We start from the raw sequence: 24,444 nt of genomic DNA, 5'->3' as shown, positions 1-24,444 counted from the left end.
TTTCACATCCTGAGGACATTCATTCTGCATTGTCCGGAGGACTTTCGTTGTCAAACATTTTGAGGATATTTGTTCTCAAATTTACCAGTTTTAATTTTTTGACATTGCACATCTGAAACTTGCATATTATTTTATTTTTCATATGTATTTTACTAAGTTGTTTCTAAATGCTGTACATTAAAAATATTGATATGATTGATGATTTATTCTTGTTATTTTGTTATTAATTTTAACTGCTATTTTTTCTGACTTTCTTAAAAATTTATTTAGTCATGGAAAAGATTTTTTTCAATGGATTAGCATTTTCTAGAATATTTGCAAAATTCTAGATAACATATATTTTTTTTATAAAAAATGTATAAATTACATGTATAATTACTTACAGATTACAAACCCTACTACAAATATAGGTAAAATTAGATACAGATATATTTAATTACGGAAACGAATTTTTTTTTTTTTTTTTTTTTAAATTTGGGTATAGAGACATTAGGTACTTTTTTTGGAAGCAGGAAACATGAAAAATTAGCAACTCCCTTCGCCGGGAATCGAAGGACGGACCTCTGGAATACCGGCCCAGTGTGCAGAACCACTACACCATGAAGACACGCTGGGTGTGCTGGTGGTGTATTTAATTATACCAAAGCACACTAGGGCTATCTGCCTATGGGGAGGGATGTCTTCGTGAAGGACTTTCTAAGGGAAACTGGCTCGTATACACGTTACACGTGGGGAAAATCACGAAAACACCCATGCAGCCAGCCCGTTCGCGAGATTCTAACCTCGGATCGCACTACCAGGGTTCAGCGACTTTACCGCTCGGCCGCTGGTGGGCCGAAGACACGCTAGGAAAGCGGGAGAAATACCTTATATTACTTCTCTTTTTAAAGGCCGACATTTTTTTTAAGGGGATCCAATCACTAAATCCTGGGTGTGGATATACCTCATCCCACACCTTTTTAGTTCGGGCGCCACTGTAGAGACATTAGGATTTTTTGGGAAGCCGTAGAGATGAAAAATTAGCAACCGCCTTCGCCGGGAATCGAACCACGGACCTCTGAAATACCGGCCCAGCATGCAGAACTATTACACCACGAAGGCACTCTAGGAGAGCGGGAGAAATACCTCATAAGGAAAATTTTTTTCCTCTAATTACAGGACAGAAAATGTTTTTCAATCGCGCGATCTGTTATTGATATTGAATTACAGTCGTGCGATAATTTCGCAGTAAAGATACATCTCTGATGACTATCCAAGATTCTAGAAACTTTGGTCTTATATAGAGATGGTCGTCTTATAGAAATAATGCTTAATATCAATATTTATTTATAATCTCAGAACTATTGGTCACTTTCAGAAGTGGTCGTTTGAGAGGCGATATTCTATATATTTATTTACTGATACTCTCAGATTCCAAAATTTGTTTATATTCTCAGAAATATTGGATGGAAGGTGGTCGTCCCATACATGGAAAATTTTACATTTCATTAAAAATGAATTCGGCATTATTTAACTATTTCCCTATTAATTAATTAATTAGATAAAGAAAAATTAGGAAATAGTACTGTTTATTACGGAATAATGTAGGAAGTTCTGCAGAACTATATTCTTTCGCGTCATTGCACATTGTATCCGGCAAACTACTAGTTCCTCGTATTCTTCCGCAAATCCGTAAACATCTGTCTGATTTGAAACGAAATCCAAAATACCAAAATGGCTGCGCCATGAGTTTTTTTGTTGCATGAAAGGTAAGTCCAGTTGCAATACTTGTATGTTTACTTTTTTTGCTTTTCGAATTTATGTCATTTTGACAGTTAAATGTTTCACAGCTTTATAAATTGTTACCATTCTGTCGTGAATTACGTGTATCTCAATGCCTGGCTGTCTTTTCAAATATCTAATTTGCCCTGCTATCCAAATGTTTATGACTGAATTTTTTTTAGTCTAGTTTATGCATTCAGTTTCAAAATAATATGTGTGATCAGATTTCTTATTATTTTATTGCAGCAATAAATTTATGTTAAATAGTTTGAACAATTGTATAAAAATAAGATTTTGCATTGTTTTGTCCAAAATATGTATGGTTGAAACATTATCTTAATCTAGTTTGTAATTCAAGTTTTTTTGGGGGGTACTCTTCTGTTATCGGGACCAGAATCGGAAATGTATGAACCTGTGTTTGTAAGTATGTGCATAGATGTGTATATGTAGACACACAAACATACAAATATACAAGCATACATAAATACATTTCTGAACCCGGTCCTGATAACAGAACGGTACCTTTTTTTAATCTTTTTTGAATATTTTATAAAAGGATTAAGCACTTTTCAAACTGCATATCATTTTAAGATTCGACTTGCAGGAAGACAAAATATGGTCATTCAATCAAATGCTTATGATTGCTTTTAACATTTTCTCATAAATATTGTTTGCATTTTTATTGTATTTTAGATACTTTAGTTATGTAAAGTGAACATGAGAATATTAGGAAAGCTGAAGAATATGAATAGCTACCATAATACATGTATTTTTTCATCGAGCCCATTGTTTTAGAAACAAATGCACCATTATTATATGCTGGCTTATTTTATAGTTATATGCAGTTTAATTTTATGTTCATGTTACTGTAGTATTGTCATTATAATAAAAGTATTGATAATTTTTGTTGAATCTTGCAAGTTGCCTAACATTTAGAATTATTACTACCGAATTTTACTGATAGGTTTTTTCGAGTTGACATAATCTGTCTGATAAATAAAATAAACTGGTGTTTAAATTATATGCATTTCTCTTGATGTTTCATTGAAAGTGAGATGGAAATATAAATGCTATCCAGAAAAGTGAATTCTTTTTGCCTGAAATAACAAACTGTACTAAATGATTAATGTTTATATCATTTTAGAAATGTCAATATTAAAGTTTCTCCCCCTTCTCTTCTTTGATTTTGAAATAATTTATAATAAAATAATATATGCATAAGTGTAATTAATGTAAAGTGTCATTCAATAATATAATTTATTTTTACTGATATTTTTATATTTCTTATCTGGGTTTTCTTTTGGTGTTAGAAGGAGGAAGAGACTGTAATGTTTTAATTAAGGAAATAATTAAAACATTACAGCCTTTTAAATAACACAGTTACAGTAATGTTTATTGAAGCAATCAGTACTGTGTGATTGCCAGTGATTGAATAATGTTAAAATGCATTGTTCATAAGAAAACTTGCTTATCTTTGTGTTATAGATTTTATTTTGACACAAGCTGAAATTTGAATTATTGGAAGCACTTTGAAATCATTAATCAAGCCAATATATAACATAAAAATTTTCATACAAAATTATTTCTTTGAGCATATTATAAAGAGCTCATTTAATTTTATTATTTGTACAAATTTTAGACAAAAGTAGCATGTAACAGTTAAAGATTTATTGAAGCGTACTTGTTACTTGTAGTAACAAAGAAGTGTAAAAGATATTGCCACATTAGCGAACATGACGATCATTGATGCTTAGTTTAGTAATTTAATAATATATTGAGAAATGCTGGGAACTTTCAGAAGTAGACATTTCGGAAATGATGGGCTTGATAAGAAATTTACATGGTTTTATTATTTATTCTTTAGTTAAAAATGGATTTTAGATGTTCATGTGAAAGAATTGTTAAAGTTAGGCATTTAAAAAAATGAATTAATAATATGCAATTATCTTTTTATTATACATATATTACTATATATTTCTAATGTGCTATGTAAATGTCAGTGCTAAACAATTGAGATACTATTTTCAGGGCAATCTTTTCTTATACATGAAAAATTCTGATATTTTCTTATCATCTGCCCTCACAGCTTCAACTTATGCTAAAACAGCAAGAGTATGCACACGATAATAGCAAACTATGAATATGCATTTACATGCTTTATATTTAATCTTTATTTCTGAATAGTATTCCATTGGATGAAAAATATGTGAATATTGACCCAATATATATATATTTGTGTGTGTGTGCATCCTAAAATTTCTTGTTTCTTATAAAGTGCTTATTTGAATTACTACTTGTGAACAGAGCAGTAGATATGAACCATAAACTAACCATTTTGCCAATTTTCACAGCTTTGCAGATAGTCAGAAAGCACCAAAATTTGTAATAATGTTAAGTTTAAATGATGTTCTATACTTTTGTGTTAATTTTTCTATTCTATTAATTCTATTACTTTGTTATCAAACTTTCTGCAGGAATTTCAACTGGTTAAGATGTTATTACTATGTGGAGAAGAATTTGGTTTTCAAGCTAGAAAAAATTGCAGCTGAAGGATTTTGTAGAAGGTCAGTCAAACTGGTTTTAGTTAATTATAATTTAATTTTGGGTGAAGAATTCTCAAATTTATTTATCATACGTGTCTAAAGGTCTTCTAAATTAAATTCTGCTTGTTTTTGAAATTTTTCATGACATTCATTCTTTGATTATTATTATTATTTTTTTTTTAATTTACTAACTTATATCCAGGCACATAATGTTGCATTTAATGCCATACCTTAAATATTGTAAAATGTTAAAATAATACATTTCACTTAAAAATGTGTTATGACAGTAAATTTTCTGTTACATTTAATCATATCTATAAACATTGGTATACATCATTTTTCAATAATCTGTATATTATTTTGTGCATTTCTTTTACATCCAAGATCTGGCATATGACTTGCTTTTCAAACTGATAACATGGTGTAATAATGTAATCTAATGGTTAAAGTTTACTATGGAACGGGCCAAATTTAATAAATTATTCTTTGATAGAAATTTATTCATGTGTTCAGTGTGTCTCATCTCTTTAAATTGCTAAAGTAAATTTTATGTACTTGCATTTAGGAATTTTGACTGTATCAGAGTAATTTTGTTTCAGTTATTATAACATGCAAGGGAAAAAATTCATTCATAGCTCCGTATTTAAAATTAGTTAATTAAAGTCCTTAATAAAGAGGGACGTTTTGTTGTTTTTAATGTCGATAGAGTTTAATTCAAAAATATGCCACATTAAGGGTTACTTTTTAACCTAATTTAAAATTTTCATTACTTTAACATGTCCAATAATGGTTATTTTAACTCCGATATTGTAATAATATCAAAATTCCTTACTTTTTGATAGGTTATCCAAATGTAAAACAAGAAAAGAAAAAATTAAAATCTAGAAGTATATTTATTTCATACCTCTAACAAATAAAAACAACACAAGCACTTTTTACTGTCTATCTGCATAGTGTGGCATGTCCCGTAAGACTGAGATTTGTATGGTCAAATCCATGTTTCAGTTAAAGGAAAATGCATGCACAGTCTTCTGATTTTCCCTTCGATTTAGGATTCTGTATATACTAGCATAAGAAATATATTAGTTAATGCAGTGTTATACATCAATATTTATAGACAATTATTGTGGCTATGTTTATTATAATTTTGTTCACAGTAATGGCTGGAGTGCCTAAACCACCATGCTGTGTAAACAAAACTTAAATCTTCATCTCTGCATACTGCCCCACTAGTGTTTAAACCACTGAAATGGTGATTATGGTAGAACATCTTTGGTAAAAATTTACTCTACTGTAACCCTTGGCGAATCGTTTCTTTTTTTTTATATCAAGATCGGCACCAATTTCAAGGTGGCCACTACACAAAACCAAAATAAGAAGTCAAAGACGTACACAAACTCTGTGTCCATGTACACATTGACCTATTAAAACAGAGAACTGCACAAACTGGGCATTGTGCACTGCCTTAACTTTGTCCATGTACACATTGATCTATTTTCACTTTAAGAAAATCAGAAAGTTAAAAATATCATAGTTACCAGAAAAAATTCGCCACTGTCTTAACACACAGACAACCAAAAATACACAAACAGAGAGGAATAAGTTACCAAAAATACATATTTCCTAACATAAAAACATTAAACAACAAATCTTCTAACAAAAATTAAAACACAGAGACAAAAAATAAATGAAACGTCATTTTTTTAACATACCTTTTTTTCACATGCATATGTTTAGGCTTATGTTATGCAAATTTTTCATCTCTTAGTCACCTCAGACATACTCAAACGATGGTACCCACACCAAAATAATAAATAGCATGTTCAAAATACAAGACCATACCACTTCCGTGAAACCAAACACAGCAATTGAAAAGAATGGTAAGAACCAAAAACCTGGGACCGTAAAAAATGTTTACTATTAAAAAAAGTAGCCCAAAACTAAATTTATCACAACATGTTGGCAATATTTGCAGAAATAACTCCTTTTTATTGACAAAAAAAAAGTTTTTTTTTTTCCCAAAGGCTACTTTCGCCAACATTATCAACATTAGGGTTACCGAAAAACTTATTTGACGCAATGGGCTTCCACATTTCACGAACAACCAATACCACTTTGCGATTTTTTTTCAGACAGAAACCAAGGTGTACCATACAGTAAAGATTAGCCACATCTTCATTTACTACTGTTACAAGTACTTCTTTGGTAAATTTCTGCGGTTAAGTTCAAAAGTTTAAAATTGCATTAACATGATCAGATTCAGAGTCATAGCTAGGGTTTTCAGCGCTCAGGGACAACTGAAGATTTCGTGCCCCCTACTGCTTGCCAAGGATGGAAAACATTTAATTCTAAAATGTTCTAACATCAGTTTGGCGCCCCTTGGATTCTCTGCCTGGGGACAGATGCCTCCCCTTGCTGCCCCCCTCTAGCTACACCCCTGATCAGATTTTATTTTCTGCACGTAGCTAACAATTACTTATGTGTTGTCAGATAAATATTACCAGATGCATTTAATTATGTTTTACTTGCCAATCTCATGAGACAAGTTTTTTTTTTGCTCCTGCAAGACTTTGTGTTACAAAATAAATTCATTCTCACTATTTTTGAACTTGCCTACACATTAAATTTAAAATAGTTTTATGAATAGGTAAGATGTGATTATCATAATTTTGTTTCTCTCTTTATCTTGGCAACTTTATATGTTGATTCAGTATCCAGGTTACCTACCAGTGGCTGATTGATAAAACTGCTCATATGTTCAGCTGGTGGTTTGAGTTTATTTTCTGACATAAAAAATTTTAAAAGGCATCCCCCATGTTTATTTTACTATAATCGAAAAATCAAATAATTGCTACTCTGTTTATAGGTATTAAATGTTAAAATATTTTAAATGCTTCCTTTAATTTGCATTCTAATAGTCATTTGTTTAAATTTAATTATGAATTATATTCACATATAGTAATTATGAGTGTTTTTTTATTTTAGGTGCTGTGAAAGGCAATGACAGAGATCCAATTTATCAAGAGTTCTTATATACTACATAAGAATACATGGATATAAGATTGTTTTTCATGAATTCAAATAAAATGTGATAAATTTGATTAATAAAAACTATTTTGAATTTTGAAAAGTGTTTTTCCTCTGTTAATCATAATATAGTGCCATAAATTTCTGAATGTGTTTATTTTTCATCCAAATAAATAGCTTTACAAAAATTTGTCATATTAATAGATATTGCATAATTTAGCATTATTATAAACATTTATTATAGCAGATTTAGCTGAACTACGCTTTTAGTCTCTCTGCAGATGAAGTCACAAAGGTAAGTGGTTAGATATTTTTCTGTATTCCCCATTAAGTAATTTTATCTAATAAATTACCATTACTTATATACTAAAGGTGAAAGAATAAGCTTTCCTTGAAGATACAAAAATTTGCAGACATTTCAAAAAATTGGTATACGTAAAAAAGTTCTTAAATTGCCACATATGCGAAACTGAAAATGTTAGATATGAAATAGTTCAGAAATATAAATATTTTCACTATTTTTTAACTATAATTCACTGCATTTGTTATATATAATCACAGTTTAAGGTAGTGCTTTTCTCACTGTGATTTCTCATGTATTTTGATTCATAAATACACGTACATAAATCCACGTATTTTGATTTCTCTTTTGGGACCGAATAAAAAATGAACTAAACATTCTCGTTGACATTGAGAGTTGAATAAAAGCTCACCTCAAAATAAAATGAATTAATAAATTTATGGAAAATTTTACATAGCATATATTGAGCAGAAAGAGTAAACTGAATATACTTAATGGAATTAATAATTGGTAGAGTTTATTGCAGAATAAAATGCCTTAATTGCATGGTAAACAGTAGATCTTTTGAAGTTTTTCTATGTTGCGTAAAATGCAGATTTAAATTTTTGATATTGATTGTCATATAAATGGCAATTACTGTTTTATTTTGCTCTGAAATGAATGGTTAGTAATAAAATTCTGGATGAGACAACCTTTAACATGCGCTAGAATTTACAAAGTTTAATTTGGTGCTGATTTCAATGGGTAAATTTCATTTTACTGAATTTTGCGTAAAATAATACCAATGAACCATTGCAAATTATATTCAGAACTTTTTTTTTTAATCTAAAAGGGCTATTAGTTTTGAAATGTGACTTCATATCGTCAGTCGTAAACTTGTTTCGCTTTTCATTCAAGTCTTGCCATTTGGCAAAATTTAACATATTTACCTTTAAAATCTAATATATTATTGACTAACAAGCCAAGCTATTTAAAAGCATTACACACAGTTCTTAACAATGCTTTTTTTAATTTTTAATCTGATTGATTTAAAATGCATTTAATTCATGATATATCTAATTGAAAACATTTTAATATTTCTATATAATTACATGATATATTTCTTCATTTTTCAAATATATAGAAGATATATAACTTTCTGGTGTCAGTATCTTATAAAATGTTTTGCTATTTCCACTGCCCCATCTGTATTGATAATCTATGCATTCATAAACTTTTAGCCTCTTTGAGTGACTGCTAAAATCTGAGGCCTTTCAGATTTTTTTTTTAATTGTGTGAGCAGAAAGATAGAATTTTAGAAGAGCTTCTTGAGTTACCTTTTGAATGATATAAAGAATTGTTAACATAATGTCAAATTTTTACAACTAAATATTAAATATATAAAAAAGCCTGCTGCATTCTCATGTTACGAAAACATATTTATTTATTCTGAGGCTAGGAATTGATTTAGTTTTAAAAATACAATTTATTCCTTTTAACAATTTCCCAACAATGTCATCAAAACACTATAAATTCCTTACATGTTTTAAAGAAAGATGATTCATTTATGTAAAGATTATTAAATGCCTAATTTTATTATTCAATTTTTAATACAAATTAACTGAAATTAGAAACTGATTTTGTAAAATAATTTAATTATGAATAATTCAATTTGCGAGCTATTGGATGTTTAAAAATGATCAAAAGATTTTTAATATCTTAGCAAAATTTTCAGTTTTAATATTTTGTATTAATAATTCACTTTAATTTCCTTGCTCAGTTTTAATATATTCACAAATTCAGATTTAAAGACAAAATAAGTTGTATAAATATTTTCAACACTTCTGATTTTTCCATAGTAACCATAGGAGAACGATTTGAGACTATCTGTGTAAAAAAAAAGTAGGTTTTAGATCATCACACCTTCACATACTTTCACTGGAATTTTCCTCTGTATATATACTGGGATGTGACACTAAGTAGTTGAGAGTATGTATTTAAGAGCTTAAAGGGATATTGTAACTAGTGTTTCAAATCCTGATAACATCCCATACGCTGTCGGTGGGACGTAGATAGGATGTCCTAAGGATATACTGGGATGTGACATTAAGCGCTCAGGAGGATGAGTTTAGGAGGAAATTGGGATATTACGGGATGTCCTGAGGATGTAGTAAGTAGGACTTTAAATCCTAATAACATCCCATACGCTGTCGATGGGACTTGGTTAGGATGTCCTGAGGATATCGCGGGATGTGACATTAAGCACTCGGGAGGAGGTGTTTAGGAGGTTCGCGGGATGTCCTGAGGATGTGCGCATATCCCGCGAGCAACATCCTTGGGATATCCCAAGGATGTTTCTGTGCTATGTGGGATATATATATATATAATTTAAGAAAGGAGAACAAACTAAAAAAGACCTTTGTTGTCAAGAATTTTGTATATTGAGCTGCAAAAATTTGAAAACAAGGTAAAAAGAAAATTCTTCATGCTTCTGCTTAAAAGTCGTTGTGACGCTATGGTTCCGGTGAAAAATTTTTTAACACAAGTTAAATTAAAGGGCAATGAAAAGTGTAAATACAAAATAAACGATTTATCACTAGAATACTTACAAATAATAAGCGTATTTAAAACTCAAATCAAATTGGTAGTAATATGTTGATTAAAGTTAAGACAAGCTTTAAATGTTTGAATAAAAATACAATTGTTATATAAGACAAAAGCAAAAATACAAAAAAGCAGTAAATGGTAAATTAGTCCAATTCGAATCTCATTATTGAATCTTCAAAGGAAATACATAATGGTTTTCGAATCCAGGTAGTTCCATACCGCGTTTCGTCAAAACAGAAAATCGAGACTACACAAAACTTTTTTAATATACTTGTAAAAGTATATGAAAAGCACATTAATGGTGTAAGAAAAAGCTATACAAACTGGCCTGATTAAGCAAATTTACAAAATAAAATAAATAGCGAATTACTATTAGTCAATAATACAGGATTTTTAGGGAGGACCTACTAGCTTAAAGAGTTTAAACTTTGTAAGCAAAGGAAAAAACTATAAAATTAAAATTAAAAGCGAATTAATTTAGGTCTTGCTATAACCAAATATTAAAACAAGGGAAAGAAAAAGAATTAAAAAAAAACTGACCTTAATCGACGACATCTACTGTGAAGAGCCATGTGTTAACAAATGGACGTTGGCCTCCAGAAAAGATAAGAAAGTAGCTAGCCAACGAGATGTAATGACGTAAAAGAGGATTAAAAGTCGTGAAAAAAGAGCCAATGAAAAGTGACAGACAGTTGTCCCAAATAGAGCTAGGCACAACCTGACTCAGTGTGTGTGGGGGGTGGTAATCGGTTGAAGAAGGAAGAAATTTGTTCAAGATGGCGTCTTGCTCAACGTAGATTTTAGTAATGAGGTGAAAGACAAAACGGCTAATTCCACAAAATGTGAAAAATTAGCCAAAAAGCAAGTAGAAATTGAAACAATACTGTAAATTGTTAATTAAAGTCGGAATTCTTCAAGCTAGAGGGCTTTCAAACTTCATGAAGCGAAAAAAGCCCATAAAATCAATAACAGGATAGGTATGACCAGGAAAAGCTTTAATATCTATTCAAGAATAGAATTAAGTACTGAGCCAAACTTGGAGAGTAAAATTGAAGTTGTGAGAGGAATTAACTTTACATTTTTACATTAGACCATTTGAATTAGCCATCCATTAATCACCTTCCTAAAGGGATTTAAGTAAGAAATTTCATTATCTAACTCAAAAAATCTAAAAGAATAGGTAAATGCCAGCTTTTTTTTAATGAATTTTTAATGACTGTTTTTGGAATAAGGGTGCTCTGTAAGATAATAACAAAGTAGAGTACTTCTTCTTGGAGGTGTTTTGTAGTATTAATGATTTTTTTAATTCAAAGAAGTTGTGCATTAATTGTATTGACAATGACCCTTTTAGAAATATTAGAATTCCAGTTAGTTAATTTAAGTATAGGAAAGGTGAAATCTCTGCGTTTATTGCAGATTTTTAAAAAACTGTAATCTAGAATATGCAAATCAAGATAAACTACATCATTTTGAACTGTAATAGTAGTGTTAAGTTTGAGGCAAGAAGGGTATTAGCTTTTTCAATTTTGTTGCAGTTGTTGAAGGCAATTACATCATCTATATAACGAAAGATATATATATATGTATGCATATATATGTGTGTGTTTTCCTCTTCTGTGCAAATATATATGAGGTGCGCATTTCTGCATTGTTTTGAACAATTCCCTTCGCGAAATTTCGAAGAATAGGAAGAGGGATTAGCAATATTTTGCAGTTTGCAGCAGGTTTCTATTATTTTCTCTCTGTTGGGTGCTAGTCTTGTAGTCGTCAGTTTCTATGCACAAAAACTGCATAATAGACATGTAACTTTTGAAATTACACTCCGCGGCTGGAGTATAATTCTACCAAACAAGGGCCGATGCTATTCGCACCGCTGGTGCGATTAGCCGCTTGAGCTATTCGCACCAACATTAACTACGCATGCGCATTGAGTTGTCGGATCCGTCATTTGAACCCAATCGAAAAGAACGGCCTAAGTGTTGTAGTGAATCCTTTTTTTTATAAAGGCGGGTTACTACCTTTGCGTAGTTTATCATCTTTTAAGCGTTGGCGACTTTTAAAAAGTTTAGAAAGGAAGTGGGTACCTTTTCTTTTATATATTAAAAGAAGGAACACATTTCCTTTTATTAAAGTATATATAAAAAGGGGCAGATTTTTATGTTCACGATGTTTATTGTTTTTCTGAGTTGGAATAGTTTAAATGACTGGTTTTGGGGGGCAAAATCTTGTTTACATTTTTTGTACTTCTTAGAATACATTTAGCTTTAAAGATGTGTTTTGCACAATTAAGACTTTAATTCATATCCTCTGAAAATTGTTTGAGAAAAGATAATAAAAATTAGACAGAGGAGTATTTCTGTATAGAAAATTTAGACATGAAATAAGTTAAAAGCGATTAAATCAACTATTAAATGAATAATTAATCATATAATACTGATTTTTATCAATTTTGTATGCCTGTTTAATTTTTTATGGAAATACTTCGCATTTTCAAGACACAAAAATTATTTCAAAGAAGTTTGAAATATTAGTAAAACCACATTAATAAATTAAATTGAAATAAATAATGGGATGTAATTTGAAAGACAGAATTAATTTAATGTAAGAGATTCAGATTTAAAAATTTGCACAAACAAATGATTTATCATATTTTATTTCATAAATAACTTTGATTTTGAAATATGGCTTTTTGCACCTATAAACATGTGTGGATACTGAAAAAGTGATGAATATATAAGAATATTATAATGTTCAGTAAGTTTTCTTACTGAATAATAAATCTGACAGTCCTATAAGACTAGGATCTAAGTTTGCATAAAAATTCCTCAGTTGAATAAAATAATTTAAGTAATTTCTGTAGCCTTTTTTCCAACACATTAAAGAATTTTTAACTAATTGCACGCTCTCGCTTGCAATTAGAACCATCATTAAACCCCTATTTTATCTAATCATTTCCTGAATATTATCATGTATATTGATCGACCTGGTCTTTGTAACTGATAATTATTACTTGCAAATTATTCTCTTGCTATCAACCTTCGCTCTCGCTGCCGCCTGTCTTACGGAAATCGGCATAAAATGCTGGTACTTGAGCTGTTTGTGCGCATGCGCGAACGTAGGTAGTGTAAATCAAGGTCCGTAGAAATAATAAAATGACTATTAAACTAAGATTTCTAAATGAAACAAGTACTGCAGAAACAATTGGACCAAATGTAGGCTTTAGCAAAAAATTAATTTAAATTTCAGCCAAATTAGATTCCAAACATTAGGGACAAGTTTGTACAGCTTTATAGAATAAATATTCTTAATTTGAATTTCTTCTATATCGCTACACTCAGGGCTTAATTTCTAAAATTAGAAGTGCCGGAACCCTATGGAAGACCGTTAGTAAAGAGGAACAAGAGTAAATAAATAAATAAAATGACTATTAAAATCATTTATCATATAAAAATTAAATAGTTAATTATTATCAAATTAATAAATAATTATTTAATTAATATTAGCAATTAATATTTATTAATTATTATCTAACCATTAATTAATAATTGATTATTATTTATTAAAATAATTCAATAAAATGTAAAGGGTAAATTAACATTTAATAAGCGATTTTGGTACTTTTCCGTTTTGCCGGCGCAAGCGATAAAGTCGCCAATAATGGTACAACCGATGCCAAACGGAATATTCTCGCTGGTAACCTTTTACGCCTCATTTTCAAAACAAGTCGCAGCTTTTTCTTATCAGATTGATTGTTTCTTTCAATGCTGGCATATTATTACATAGAATTTTTATCAGATAGTTCAGTTTTATGTCTAAGGCCATTTTCGGTAATTAAGTCAATTAGGATGCAATCACAGCGCTTACCCGAAGCCGAAATTATAGAAAAGGAAAGTCAAGGGTTAAATTAATCAATTCTAATGACAATGCATTAGTGAAGTTAAGCACTGGAGTTTTACATAATTTCTGAGTAAGCTATTCGTACGCATTGAAATATTTCTTGCATTTAAACTTGTGTTCCAAATTAAGATTTAACTTGAAATTAATGTAGATAATTACTGAGAGCATTAGATTTTTGTAGAGTAGTTTACGTGTGATGAGATCGCTTGGGGTCACGTGATATGAACCGGCGAATTAGTATGTTGAACCATGAAAGCATAGTAAATTCTTAAATTAATGTCTTTTTACAAATTTATTGTCTTTATTTATTGGCTTTTTATAAATTTTTAAACGATATTAAAATGTTTATGCCTTCAAAAAGAGAATTGTTAGAACTAAAATTTTTTTAATATTTTTTATGTGTATACTGTATGTTGTCGCCAATAAAGTCTGCTTGGCGAGATTTGCGCCGGCGAAATGGAAAAGTACCGCGATTTTTAATATAATTTTATTGCTGCTAAAAATAAAATTTTTGAGATTAAATTTCTACTGAATTTGTAGTTCCGTTAATTACATAAAAGAAGTGCCGGAGCCTTCTTATGTAGGGCTCCGAAGCGCTCCGGCTAGAATTATCATTTATCCCATGAACTGAAAAGTACCGGAGCCGGCACAATTTAAGCTCTGACTACACTACATATTTTACAGTTCTTGTGAAATGTAGGTTTTCAGTCTGTTGAAGCTAAAATGAGTAACGGTATAAACAGCTGAATCTTGAATAGAAAATTCTGTAAGGAAGTTTGGAAGGTTTTTGGTGAAACAATAAATTACTGAGGGAACTTTTCGTAATTAAAACTTATTCTATACAGTAAACAATATTTTAGGTAATTCAGAAGTCAAACAACAAAAATCAGCCTTATATTTACAAAGTTTTCACAGGACTAGTTTCGATGGTTTTACCGAACCATCATCTTCAGCTGCAAAACCGCAAATGAACAAGATAGGAAATAATGATTAGATAAGATAAGAAAGCCTGGACAAGAATAAGCAAGTGGCGCCATCTGTTGGTAAAACCAGAACTAAAACATAATTTCTTTAAAGGCCGAAGGCAAATTTGGATTGGAATTAGGATCGTTAACTAGAACAGAAAGATTTTTATGAATGTGAAATGCCTCTAGAAAATCCAGTTCTCCAATGGAAGATGTTTTTTGAATAATTTTGGCAGCAGAAAAACTGAAAGTGTGGTTTTCGGACCAACAATGTTGGGCAACAGAAGACTTCTGTGTTTCCTTTTTTCTAACATATGCCTCATGTTCCTTGACGCGAAATTTTAAGGCTCTCTTAGTTTGGCCAATGTAAATTAAACCACACTGGCAAGGAATCCTATAAATACCCCAGGAATTCATATCCGGAATGGGGTCCTTGAGTACGGAACTCTGAATTTTATTGATGGGAGAATAAACAACCCGAAAGTTAAATTTCTGCAAAATATGTGCAACTTTATAGCTAATTGATGGAAAGAAGGGAATGACAACAGAATTTTTATAATCTTCTAAAACAAGATTGTGCCTTTTAGTGTGTTGAGATGAGAATTTTTTAACTGCTTGATTAATAATGTTGGTTGAAAAGCCTCTGTCAATAGCTATTGCTTTTAAATACTTTAGTTCTTCATCAAGGGCTAGTTTGGAGGAGCAAGTCCTGTGAAAACTTTGTAAATATAACGCTGATTTTTGTTGTTTGACTTCTGAATTAGTATTTATTCGGCGTGTTATTGTGTCTTAATATTTTAGGTAGTTAAGTTTCAACTCCAAATATTAGAATTTTTACGTTTCCGATGAAAAACAGAAAATATTTCAAAAGGAAACACGAAACTACTATTAGGAGATGCTACAGCGTACTTCAGTAACGTTCACAGCCGAACGAATCGCTGGCTTTTCGTTTGTTTACTCCAAGTGAGCTAACCTGTTCTTTCTACGGACCTTGGGTGTGAATAGCCTTTTAGCTATTCGTAGCGAGGAAAAACGTGAATGCAAACACATAATAAATGATTTCAAGATGTATAACGATATTGAATAATTAAAATTAAGCACATTAAAAACGTTATACCTAAAAAATGCAATTACTAATTATTTTGGTATTTTCTTGCCTCCTTTGTTTCCTAATAAACAAAACTTTACGCCTAAAGTTTCCCTTTTTAACTTTTACCAAGATTTTGCAATAACAGAAAGTTTTGGCTATTTTAAAATTGAATGTAAATTTCCTCTTAAATAAGTCTCAAATGTTTTGCAAAACGTTTCATCATTTTGAATGACGTAATTTTTTTTGTCGGCAAAATAGTCTAGCCTGACATGCAAAATCTGGTGACTGATAGTGTGTTCGGTTTGGAAGAAGTTTCTTTTGCGCAAATTAAGTTTGATAATTATATTTTATTAAAAAAGTTTTAGCATTGTGAAAGGTATGACTGTAAACTTAAGGAATTGTCAAAAAAATTCTTTAATGAAAGTTTATATGTTATAATTACGTTTCATTCTCTCCATGTTTATACATTTGTAGTTCATAACATTTATTCATCATTATATTTTGAGGTTGTTTCTTGAACATTTACTTTTTCCAGTGCATAAAAATGGGGGTTCGCTCTTATAATGAAGAACTGCATTATTTGGAGAAAATTAATCCCGTTTGTTGGCGAATTAAGAAAGGTTTCGTATCGAATATGAAAGTAAGTTTAAATGTCACACAATTGGTTTCTACACTTAGTTTACTTTTATTGAATTCTTTTAGTAAATTTATAATTTAGTAATGACAATAAAATTAATTTTTAGGTTGAAGGTATATTTTATGTGAATAGTAAACTAGAAAAGTTGATGTTTGATGAACTTCGCAATGCTTGTCGACCAGGTAACGTTGGTGGATTTTTACCAGGAATGAAGCAAATAGGAAATGTTGCTGCTCTCCCTGGGATAGTTGGTGTAAGCATTTTCTGAAATTATTTTCTTTAATCATAAAGCAAAATAGTCCATAAATAATTAATGATACCAATAGCTTTTGTTGGATATTACTTGTTAATAAATATCTCCTTATAACCATTTATAACCCTAGCTGATTTATGTTACCTGCATATTCATCCTTGTTCTTTCTGCTTCAGTTTTCCCTCAATTCAGTCACTTCTTTAAATATGTATGTTTGGGATTTCTTGGATATTTAAATGAAAGTAATTATTATGCATTACTAAAGACGCTGTTCTGCAACTGCAGCATCTTAAAATGCTGATAATACAATAATAATAAGAATAGCAAATTTTCTTGGAAAAAGCTAGGTCATGTATTTATGATAGTCATGAGATTTGCAACTTGATATAAAATTTCTGCATCCTCCTTGTAAAATATGTATTCCCAGCCTTTGATTATATTTTCCAAATTAACTTCAATTTCAAATTTGATAAATTATAAATAATTTAAAAAATATTTTACATGAAATTCAAAACATTTCACTGTTTTAAAAGTAATAGTGTTATTTAAAAAGTTAATGAAAGAAAGAATGGCTTTCATTAACTTTTTAATAAAAATGCATAATTAACCAATAAAAAATTTAAACTGCTGTTCTCAGTCTATTATAACTTTTCCTAAATGTTCTTTGTCTAAATTTTGCCTATGGAAGAATGATTATGGCTTGCTTTAAAGTTTTTGGATATTAAGAAGGCATTGGCTTGACCAATAGCCAGATCTCTGTCTTAATTTAAAGAATTATTAATTATAATTTTTAATTAATATACATTAATTACTTGTTTTTGAACAAAATAATTAATGCATATTAAAACTATTAATTGAATAATCTCTTGCTGTAAATTGCTTTGAAATGTTTCTGATTGTCATCATTCATCAATAACTAGGCACATTAATAACTTCAGTTTAACTGGAATTTTGGAAGATTGGCAAAGAAAGAAGTCCAAGGAAAAGTTTGTTATAAAAAGATTAAGATCTGATTCATTTCTTTTAAAAGATAATTGTGAAAAATTAAAGCATGTTTGATAGGTGGGCTGTTTAGTCAATGTTTCCAGATTAACCTTAAGTGGAGACCAAATGAAAAATACTCATATGCAACTACAAATAATCATGTAAGATTTGGACTGTGAATCGGTGCCATTAAGTTTTCTGGAATGATGAAACAACACTTTTTTGGACACCAAATAGTGGATCACAGTTGTTTAACTCATTCAGTACGGGCATGTTATATGTGCATCAGCAACGAACATTACCTCACGGCCGGGTGTGTCATATTTGAATTGCCATTTAATTCACTCTATGGCCGGGCGTACCAGATTTGACTTTTTAGATAGAACGTTTAATTAATATTTTTTGTTGCTGTTAGATGTAGCTGTATGTGTGATATGGGGAAATATATCGAAAGTTCATTCCTAAGCAATGTTTTTTATTTTTGATATTTTGTTTCGGAGTGAGAGGGAGATTCGTGGTTAGGTGTTGAGCAATGTAATGTCTCTTTAACTGCATTATTTAATATAAACAAATGCACGTGTTCTCGATGCTTTGAGGTACTTTTTATTTTTATTTTTGCGATGTAGGTATCGGAACGTAGAAGAATGTACACAAAAGCTAATTCGTTAGTGTTGAGTAATGTGATGGCTCTTACTGCATCGATGCTCTGAAGTTCTTTTAATTTAATTAATTAATTTGTTTTTATTTTATTTTAATAAAATTTTTTTATCGCCATATAGTGGAGTAGATGTTCTATCATTAGAGACTTTTTTATTACTCTTAGATTTTTCCGGCATTGAGACGAATATTTTGTATAACTTACGAAAAGTTTTTTTTTAAATGTTCTATTGCTGGCATTCTATTATTTTAATGGCAAAACGAAAGCACTATCTGAGCGTAGAAGATACACAGATACTAAATGAGTCAAATTTGCTGATATTCTACTCCGGTGACATTTGCAACGTTGGACTTTGCATACATTCATGTTTTAAAGAATATCGTGCACTGTCTCTTAATTGAAATATTGCTTCCCTTTCGTTGTTTGCACATTGAATTTTTATGAAAGACAGTTCTAATATTTTAAATTTTAATTATGTGTTGTGTTAAATAAAATCTGCGATTGTTTGGATATTTTTACATATATATTTAATTGTGGGATAATGGAAAAATTATATTATTCTAGAATGAGTATTTTATAAAATTTTTAAGGAAAATATAACAATAAAGGTTTAAAATTAATTCAGACAATTACCTGAATGTTCTTCTCATAATGTACCAAAAATTGAAAGAATTGGATGACAAATTTAATTTATATGAATTTTTTCCAAAGTTAGGCTTAGCAGCACGAATTGCCCATCCCCACAAGATGACGTATCCGGTTAACGCGCCGTCCCAAGAGAAAGCTTTGGTAACAGAGGTGCCCGTCGTTAATGGGTTATGTATAAAACTTGAACGTTATGATCACACTCACGCTTCTATTTTATTCACAAGTTAAGAGAGCATCAATTTAATCAAGAATATACTAGTATATCAAGAGTCAATGTACCATTTTCACGTAAAGACTCAACTTGAAAATAAGAACTTCCTGTTGAAACACAGAAATATTTAATGAAAAGCTTATGTACATTATTTACATTATTAAAACACAAAATTTTCATATAATATAAATTTCCCATCATAGGGTCAAGATTAGTTCATCCAGAACAATTATTATAATTGCTGATTACCGCTATGCGGCCAAGAACAGATCATTTCAAGCGTCAAATTCAAACTACGCTAAAAGAGTTATTACATTCTTTCTCTGCCGCCAGTCACGTGACCTAGTCGGTGACAGATGATAAATAATAAAAGACAAATTGGCACCATCGGAGGGAAAAGAAATAAATTTCAACAAACTGCCCCTTTCCCCCGCGATGAACAACAGGTTCATCACGAATTTAACTAACCATTACAATATTACTATAACAATAAGAAACAAATAAAAATTACTTACATATACGGGTCATAGTATATCAATAATTTCTTAACAAGACAAAATTTTTCTGAAACTATAGAAAAAAAAAAAAAAAAAAAAACATTTAAATGAACATTTCTGAAGATCACCACAAATCATTAAACCAAGGAAAATAATAAAATGAATAAATGGGAACATTATGAAAAAGAATATATATATATATATATATATATATATGTCTATCATCATTTTATCGGTCATTCAGTCTATTTTTTTACCAGTCACTGATTATTGCAATTACTGATATCATCAATTTCCAAATTGTACAATAGCTGCACTGGACGTTTGATTACCGAATTACCAGTTTTCACTTCACACGATCTGATCATTCCATCTCTATCAATAAAAGTTTTGGTTATTCTTCCTAATTTCCACCAGCTTCTAGGTAAGTTTTCATCATGAACAAGCACTATATCATTTATGTTGAATGCAGATGGTTTCTTCTGACCAGTATAATGAGCAGATCTCAAGCACATGAGATATTCTTTTTTCCATCTGTTCCAAAAGTGATTTATTAGATTTTCTCGTGTACAGAAACGTTTTAACATTATTTCTCTGGAACCTGGTAAATTCAAGTCATTCCTCCTTACAGCTGGCAAACTCAAGAGTCGTTTACCAATCAACAGGTGGGCTGGAGTAAGTGCAGAGGGCTCTTCAAGATCACAAAAGACATGTTAATGAGCAAGTTTATCATTGCTTCTATTTCACGCAAAAGCATTTCTAATTCACTTTGAGTCAACGATGATTTCCCAATGGTCTTTCTTAAACTAGTTTTTACACTGCGAGCTAAACGTTCATAAAAACCGGGCCACCAGGCAGCACGTTCCACAATGTATTTTCATGCTATTCCATGCGAAGCATAAAATTTTTTAACTTCAGGATGGTTAATCACCTTCCACATTTGCTTTAATTCAAGTTCGGCTCTTTTAAATGTTCTATCATTGTCCAAGTACACAGTGGAACACAAACCTCTTAGGGATACGAACCTGTGGAACACAAGTAAAAATGTACTCATGCCTTTTACGAGCTCCAGGTGAATAGCTTTTGTAGTGGCGCAAGTAAACAATAAAATATACCTGCAAAAAATAAATAAAACCTGCAAAATCAGGTCCACAAATTGCGAAAGGCGGAGTTAATTAACTCTATCCATTGGAAGAGGTGCAGTGACTTGTTGTCCAGGATGTACATTATATTTTTTGCATATTATGCATTTACTCAGCAGCAAAATCTCTGATAACAGCCAAAATCTCTGATTGATTTGACATATTGTTTTCCTTTTAAGAGCCAGAATTTTTCATGTATATGCACTATAGTATCCTATACTCCCGCATGATAAACCTTTTCATGAGCGTCTCGTACTACTAATTCACTTAATTTATGTTTTGAAGGGATTACTATTGGATGTTTGTTACTAAATAGTAAGTTTGACTTTTGTAACCGACCTCGTACCAAAAGTAGACCTTCATCTGATAATATGGGATTTAATTCGAACAATTTTGAATCTTTTGGAATATGCTTGTTTCCTCTTAGGGACTCTATAACTTCAGGGAAGCTATCTTCTTGAACTTGTTTTAACCAAAATCTTTCAGATTTACTGATTTCTTCTGCTGAAATTTCGACAAAATTACTATTTTCTCTTTTTACTATTGAATTTGATATAAATCTGAATATCCAAGCAGTCACACGATAAAGTTTCTTCAAGGAACTAAATTTCGTCAAATTCATGAGTGGAACCTTTTCAGTTTTGTCTGTTTTGATCAAACACGCTAGGCTAGCTTCCGTTTTTCGAGATTCTTCTGATACATCATGTAATTTTGACATTGATAGTTTGGGTTTTGGCCATTGACTTTCAGGTAACGAAAGAAATGCAGGGCCATGCCACCATTTTGCAGAATTCATGAGCTCTTTTGCAGAACAACCCTTTGTTATTAGATCTGCAGGGTTGAGTTTTCCTTCGCAATGTCTCCATGAACAAGGATCTGAAATTTCATGTATTTCTGAAATTCTATTAGCAATGAAAGGTTTCCATCTTTTAGCTGTACTTTTAATCCAATGTAGAACTATTTCCGAATCTGACCATAAAATGACATTTGAAATATGTAGAATATTTTTCAGGTAGTTGGCAACCCTAGCACCCACCAATGCTCCCATCAATTCAAGGCACGGAAGTGTTAACTTCTTTAATGGTGCAACACATGATTTTGCCAAAACAAATGTAGTTTCAAATTTATCTTTATCAGTTCTATATCTCAAGTACATGACTGAGCCATATGCATTCGGATTAGCATCACTAAAAATGTGTAACTGTCCCTGTCTAAATTTGGTACATGAAAATAATATCTGGAAATTTTCAACAATTTAAGTTCTTTTATTTCGAAGAGCCATATTTTCCAGTCATTTTCAAGTTCTCCAGAAAAGACCTCATCCCAAGCTACTCCTTGAAGCCATAGCTGTTGCAATAAACATTTATTTCGAATTACAAAGGGTGTGATAAATCCAGATGGGTCAGAGATTTTGGCTGCTATTTTTAATACGTTATGTTTGGTACAGTCAGTGTTTATAGAGGACAGTAAGTGTGTTAATTCTAGTCCTAAGACATCTTCATCATTGTTCCATATTAAACCTAGTACCTTTAAGGATGTACATAGAGTTTCACTATTGAGAGAGGCTAAATTTTCCTCAAGCCGTTTCTGCTTAAGCTCTAGGGAATTGATTTCAAATTTTCTTAGATTTAGACCTCCTATAGCAAGAATTTTAACAGATTCATTAGATAGATTAAGCGCTTCTTCAACAGTTGTCGCTCCAGAAAATAGGTCATCCAGGTAAAGATTTGAGTTAAGCATTTCAAAAGTCCTAAAGTTAGAATTCTTGTACTTATCCATGTGATGTTTTATTGTGCAGGCAAGGGTGAAAGGACTACAAGTTACACCAAAGGTTGTATTTGAAGGAATGCCTTTTCGATATCTGCCGAAAAGGCGATCCTATTTTCGCGGAATTTCAAAATAACATCCAAAACATTTGGATTTAGATTTGGCCCTGGGTGAAGACAGTCATTGAGAGAAAGAGCATCATTTGATTTTGAAGAAGCATCGTAAATGATGCATACCTTTGTTGTTGTTTTGTCGTCTTTAATTACAGGATGGTGAGGTATATAATAAGAATTAAGTGTCGAGCTGTTTTCAGGACATACCTCTACAATTCCTAAATGTGCTTGTTCCCTGAGAATATTGTTGTATTCTTCAAATAACATTTCATTACACTTAAATTTATTTTCTAGACCAGCGAATCTTCTTTTAGCCACTTCAAGATTGTTTCTCAATAAATCGCGAGATTTGTTCCATAATAACTTTGCCTCATAACGACCATTTTTGAATTTCAAATTATTTTGAAAGTCATTTATAATTTCTAAATCAGTAGAATTCTTTTCGTTATTCTCAACAAAACCCATGACTTCTAAATCCCAAAATTTCTTCAGTTCATTATTTTCACTCTCAACTGATACAGTACAACAATTTATTTTTCTATTTTTTGATTCTATCTGCCCCTGAATAGTATGTCCGAAAATAGTTTTTGCAATGTATAAATGTTTTCCAATTTTTCCTGCAATGTATAACTGAATTTGCTATAAAAAGTCTGACCCTAGTAAAATAGTTATTTCCCGTTCATGCCCTGTATCAGCAGGATTAAATCCTCTCATTTTCAAGCGTTGAATCAAACCTTTGTCTGGAATTTTGACTGTAGCGCCAGTTATTTTTTCAACTACCAAGGCTTCAATATTTATGGAATTGATTGATTGCGAAACATTTTGTAATTCAAGAGAAACTACGTCAAATGATGATTCTTGTGGTTTTCGTCTGCCAAATGAATATACTAATAAATTTTCTTTTCTAATGGGTTTTAAATTCAGTTTTCTTACTAAATTTTCTTTTATAAAGCATTTTTCTGAACCACTATCACACAAAACTCTTGCATGGATTCTGTTTTCACCACCGGAGACACATACAATACAAGTTTGGAGTAATATAGAAATAGTTTTATTTTTCTGTTCAGAAATGCAAGATACTAAGGTTGTGGATTTATCTGTGTTAATATTTTCAGGACTTTAATGTTTTTCTGATTTATTATAGAACAGCCCATTGTGAAATTTATTACCACATTTCGAACATGGGGTTAATTTACTTTTACAGTTAGAAGACAGGTGTGATTTAAGAAACACTTGTAACAGCGTCCTCCCTTCTTTAATTTAAAACGTTTCTCTTGGTCTGTATACCTTTTACAATCCAAGCTTGTATGATCTGAAGAGTCACAAAATACACAAAATATTTTTATAGAAGTGTTCAAGGCAGC

At 30.8% G+C, this 24,444-nt stretch overlaps 1 protein-coding gene and 1 long non-coding RNA gene across 3 annotated transcripts in view; both read left to right on the top strand.

The window, feature by feature from the left end:
- Window positions 1-1,687: 1,687 nt before the first annotated feature.
- LOC146996312 (uncharacterized) lies at window positions 1,688-7,428 on the top strand. Its single transcript, XR_015041902.1, has 3 exons — window positions 1,688-1,748; window positions 4,236-4,325; window positions 7,290-7,428. It is a non-coding gene; the product is annotated as an uncharacterized LOC146996312 (long non-coding RNA).
- Window positions 7,429-16,393: 8,965 nt separating this feature from the next.
- Window positions 16,394-24,444, top strand: part of RtcB (RtcB RNA ligase) — a 69,510-nt gene continuing 61,459 nt past the window's right edge. For both annotated transcript variants that reach the window (XM_085820720.1, XM_085820719.1), the window contains exons 1-3: window positions 16,394-16,546; window positions 16,706-16,810; window positions 16,914-17,060. In XM_085820720.1, coding sequence (XP_085676846.1) covers window positions 16,715-16,810; window positions 16,914-17,060 — 243 coding nt within the window. In that variant the 5' untranslated portion in view covers window positions 16,394-16,546; window positions 16,706-16,714. The remainder of the gene's footprint in view (window positions 16,547-16,705; window positions 16,811-16,913; window positions 17,061-24,444) is intronic.

Source organism: Stegodyphus dumicola, chromosome 7, assembly GCF_044657685.1.
Source record: "Stegodyphus dumicola isolate Sdum_Otavi_A_Nest chromosome 7, ASM4465768v1".
NCBI lineage: Eukaryota > Metazoa > Arthropoda > Arachnida > Araneae > Eresidae > Stegodyphus > Stegodyphus dumicola.
This window is presented reverse-complemented; position numbering and strand designations above follow the sequence as displayed.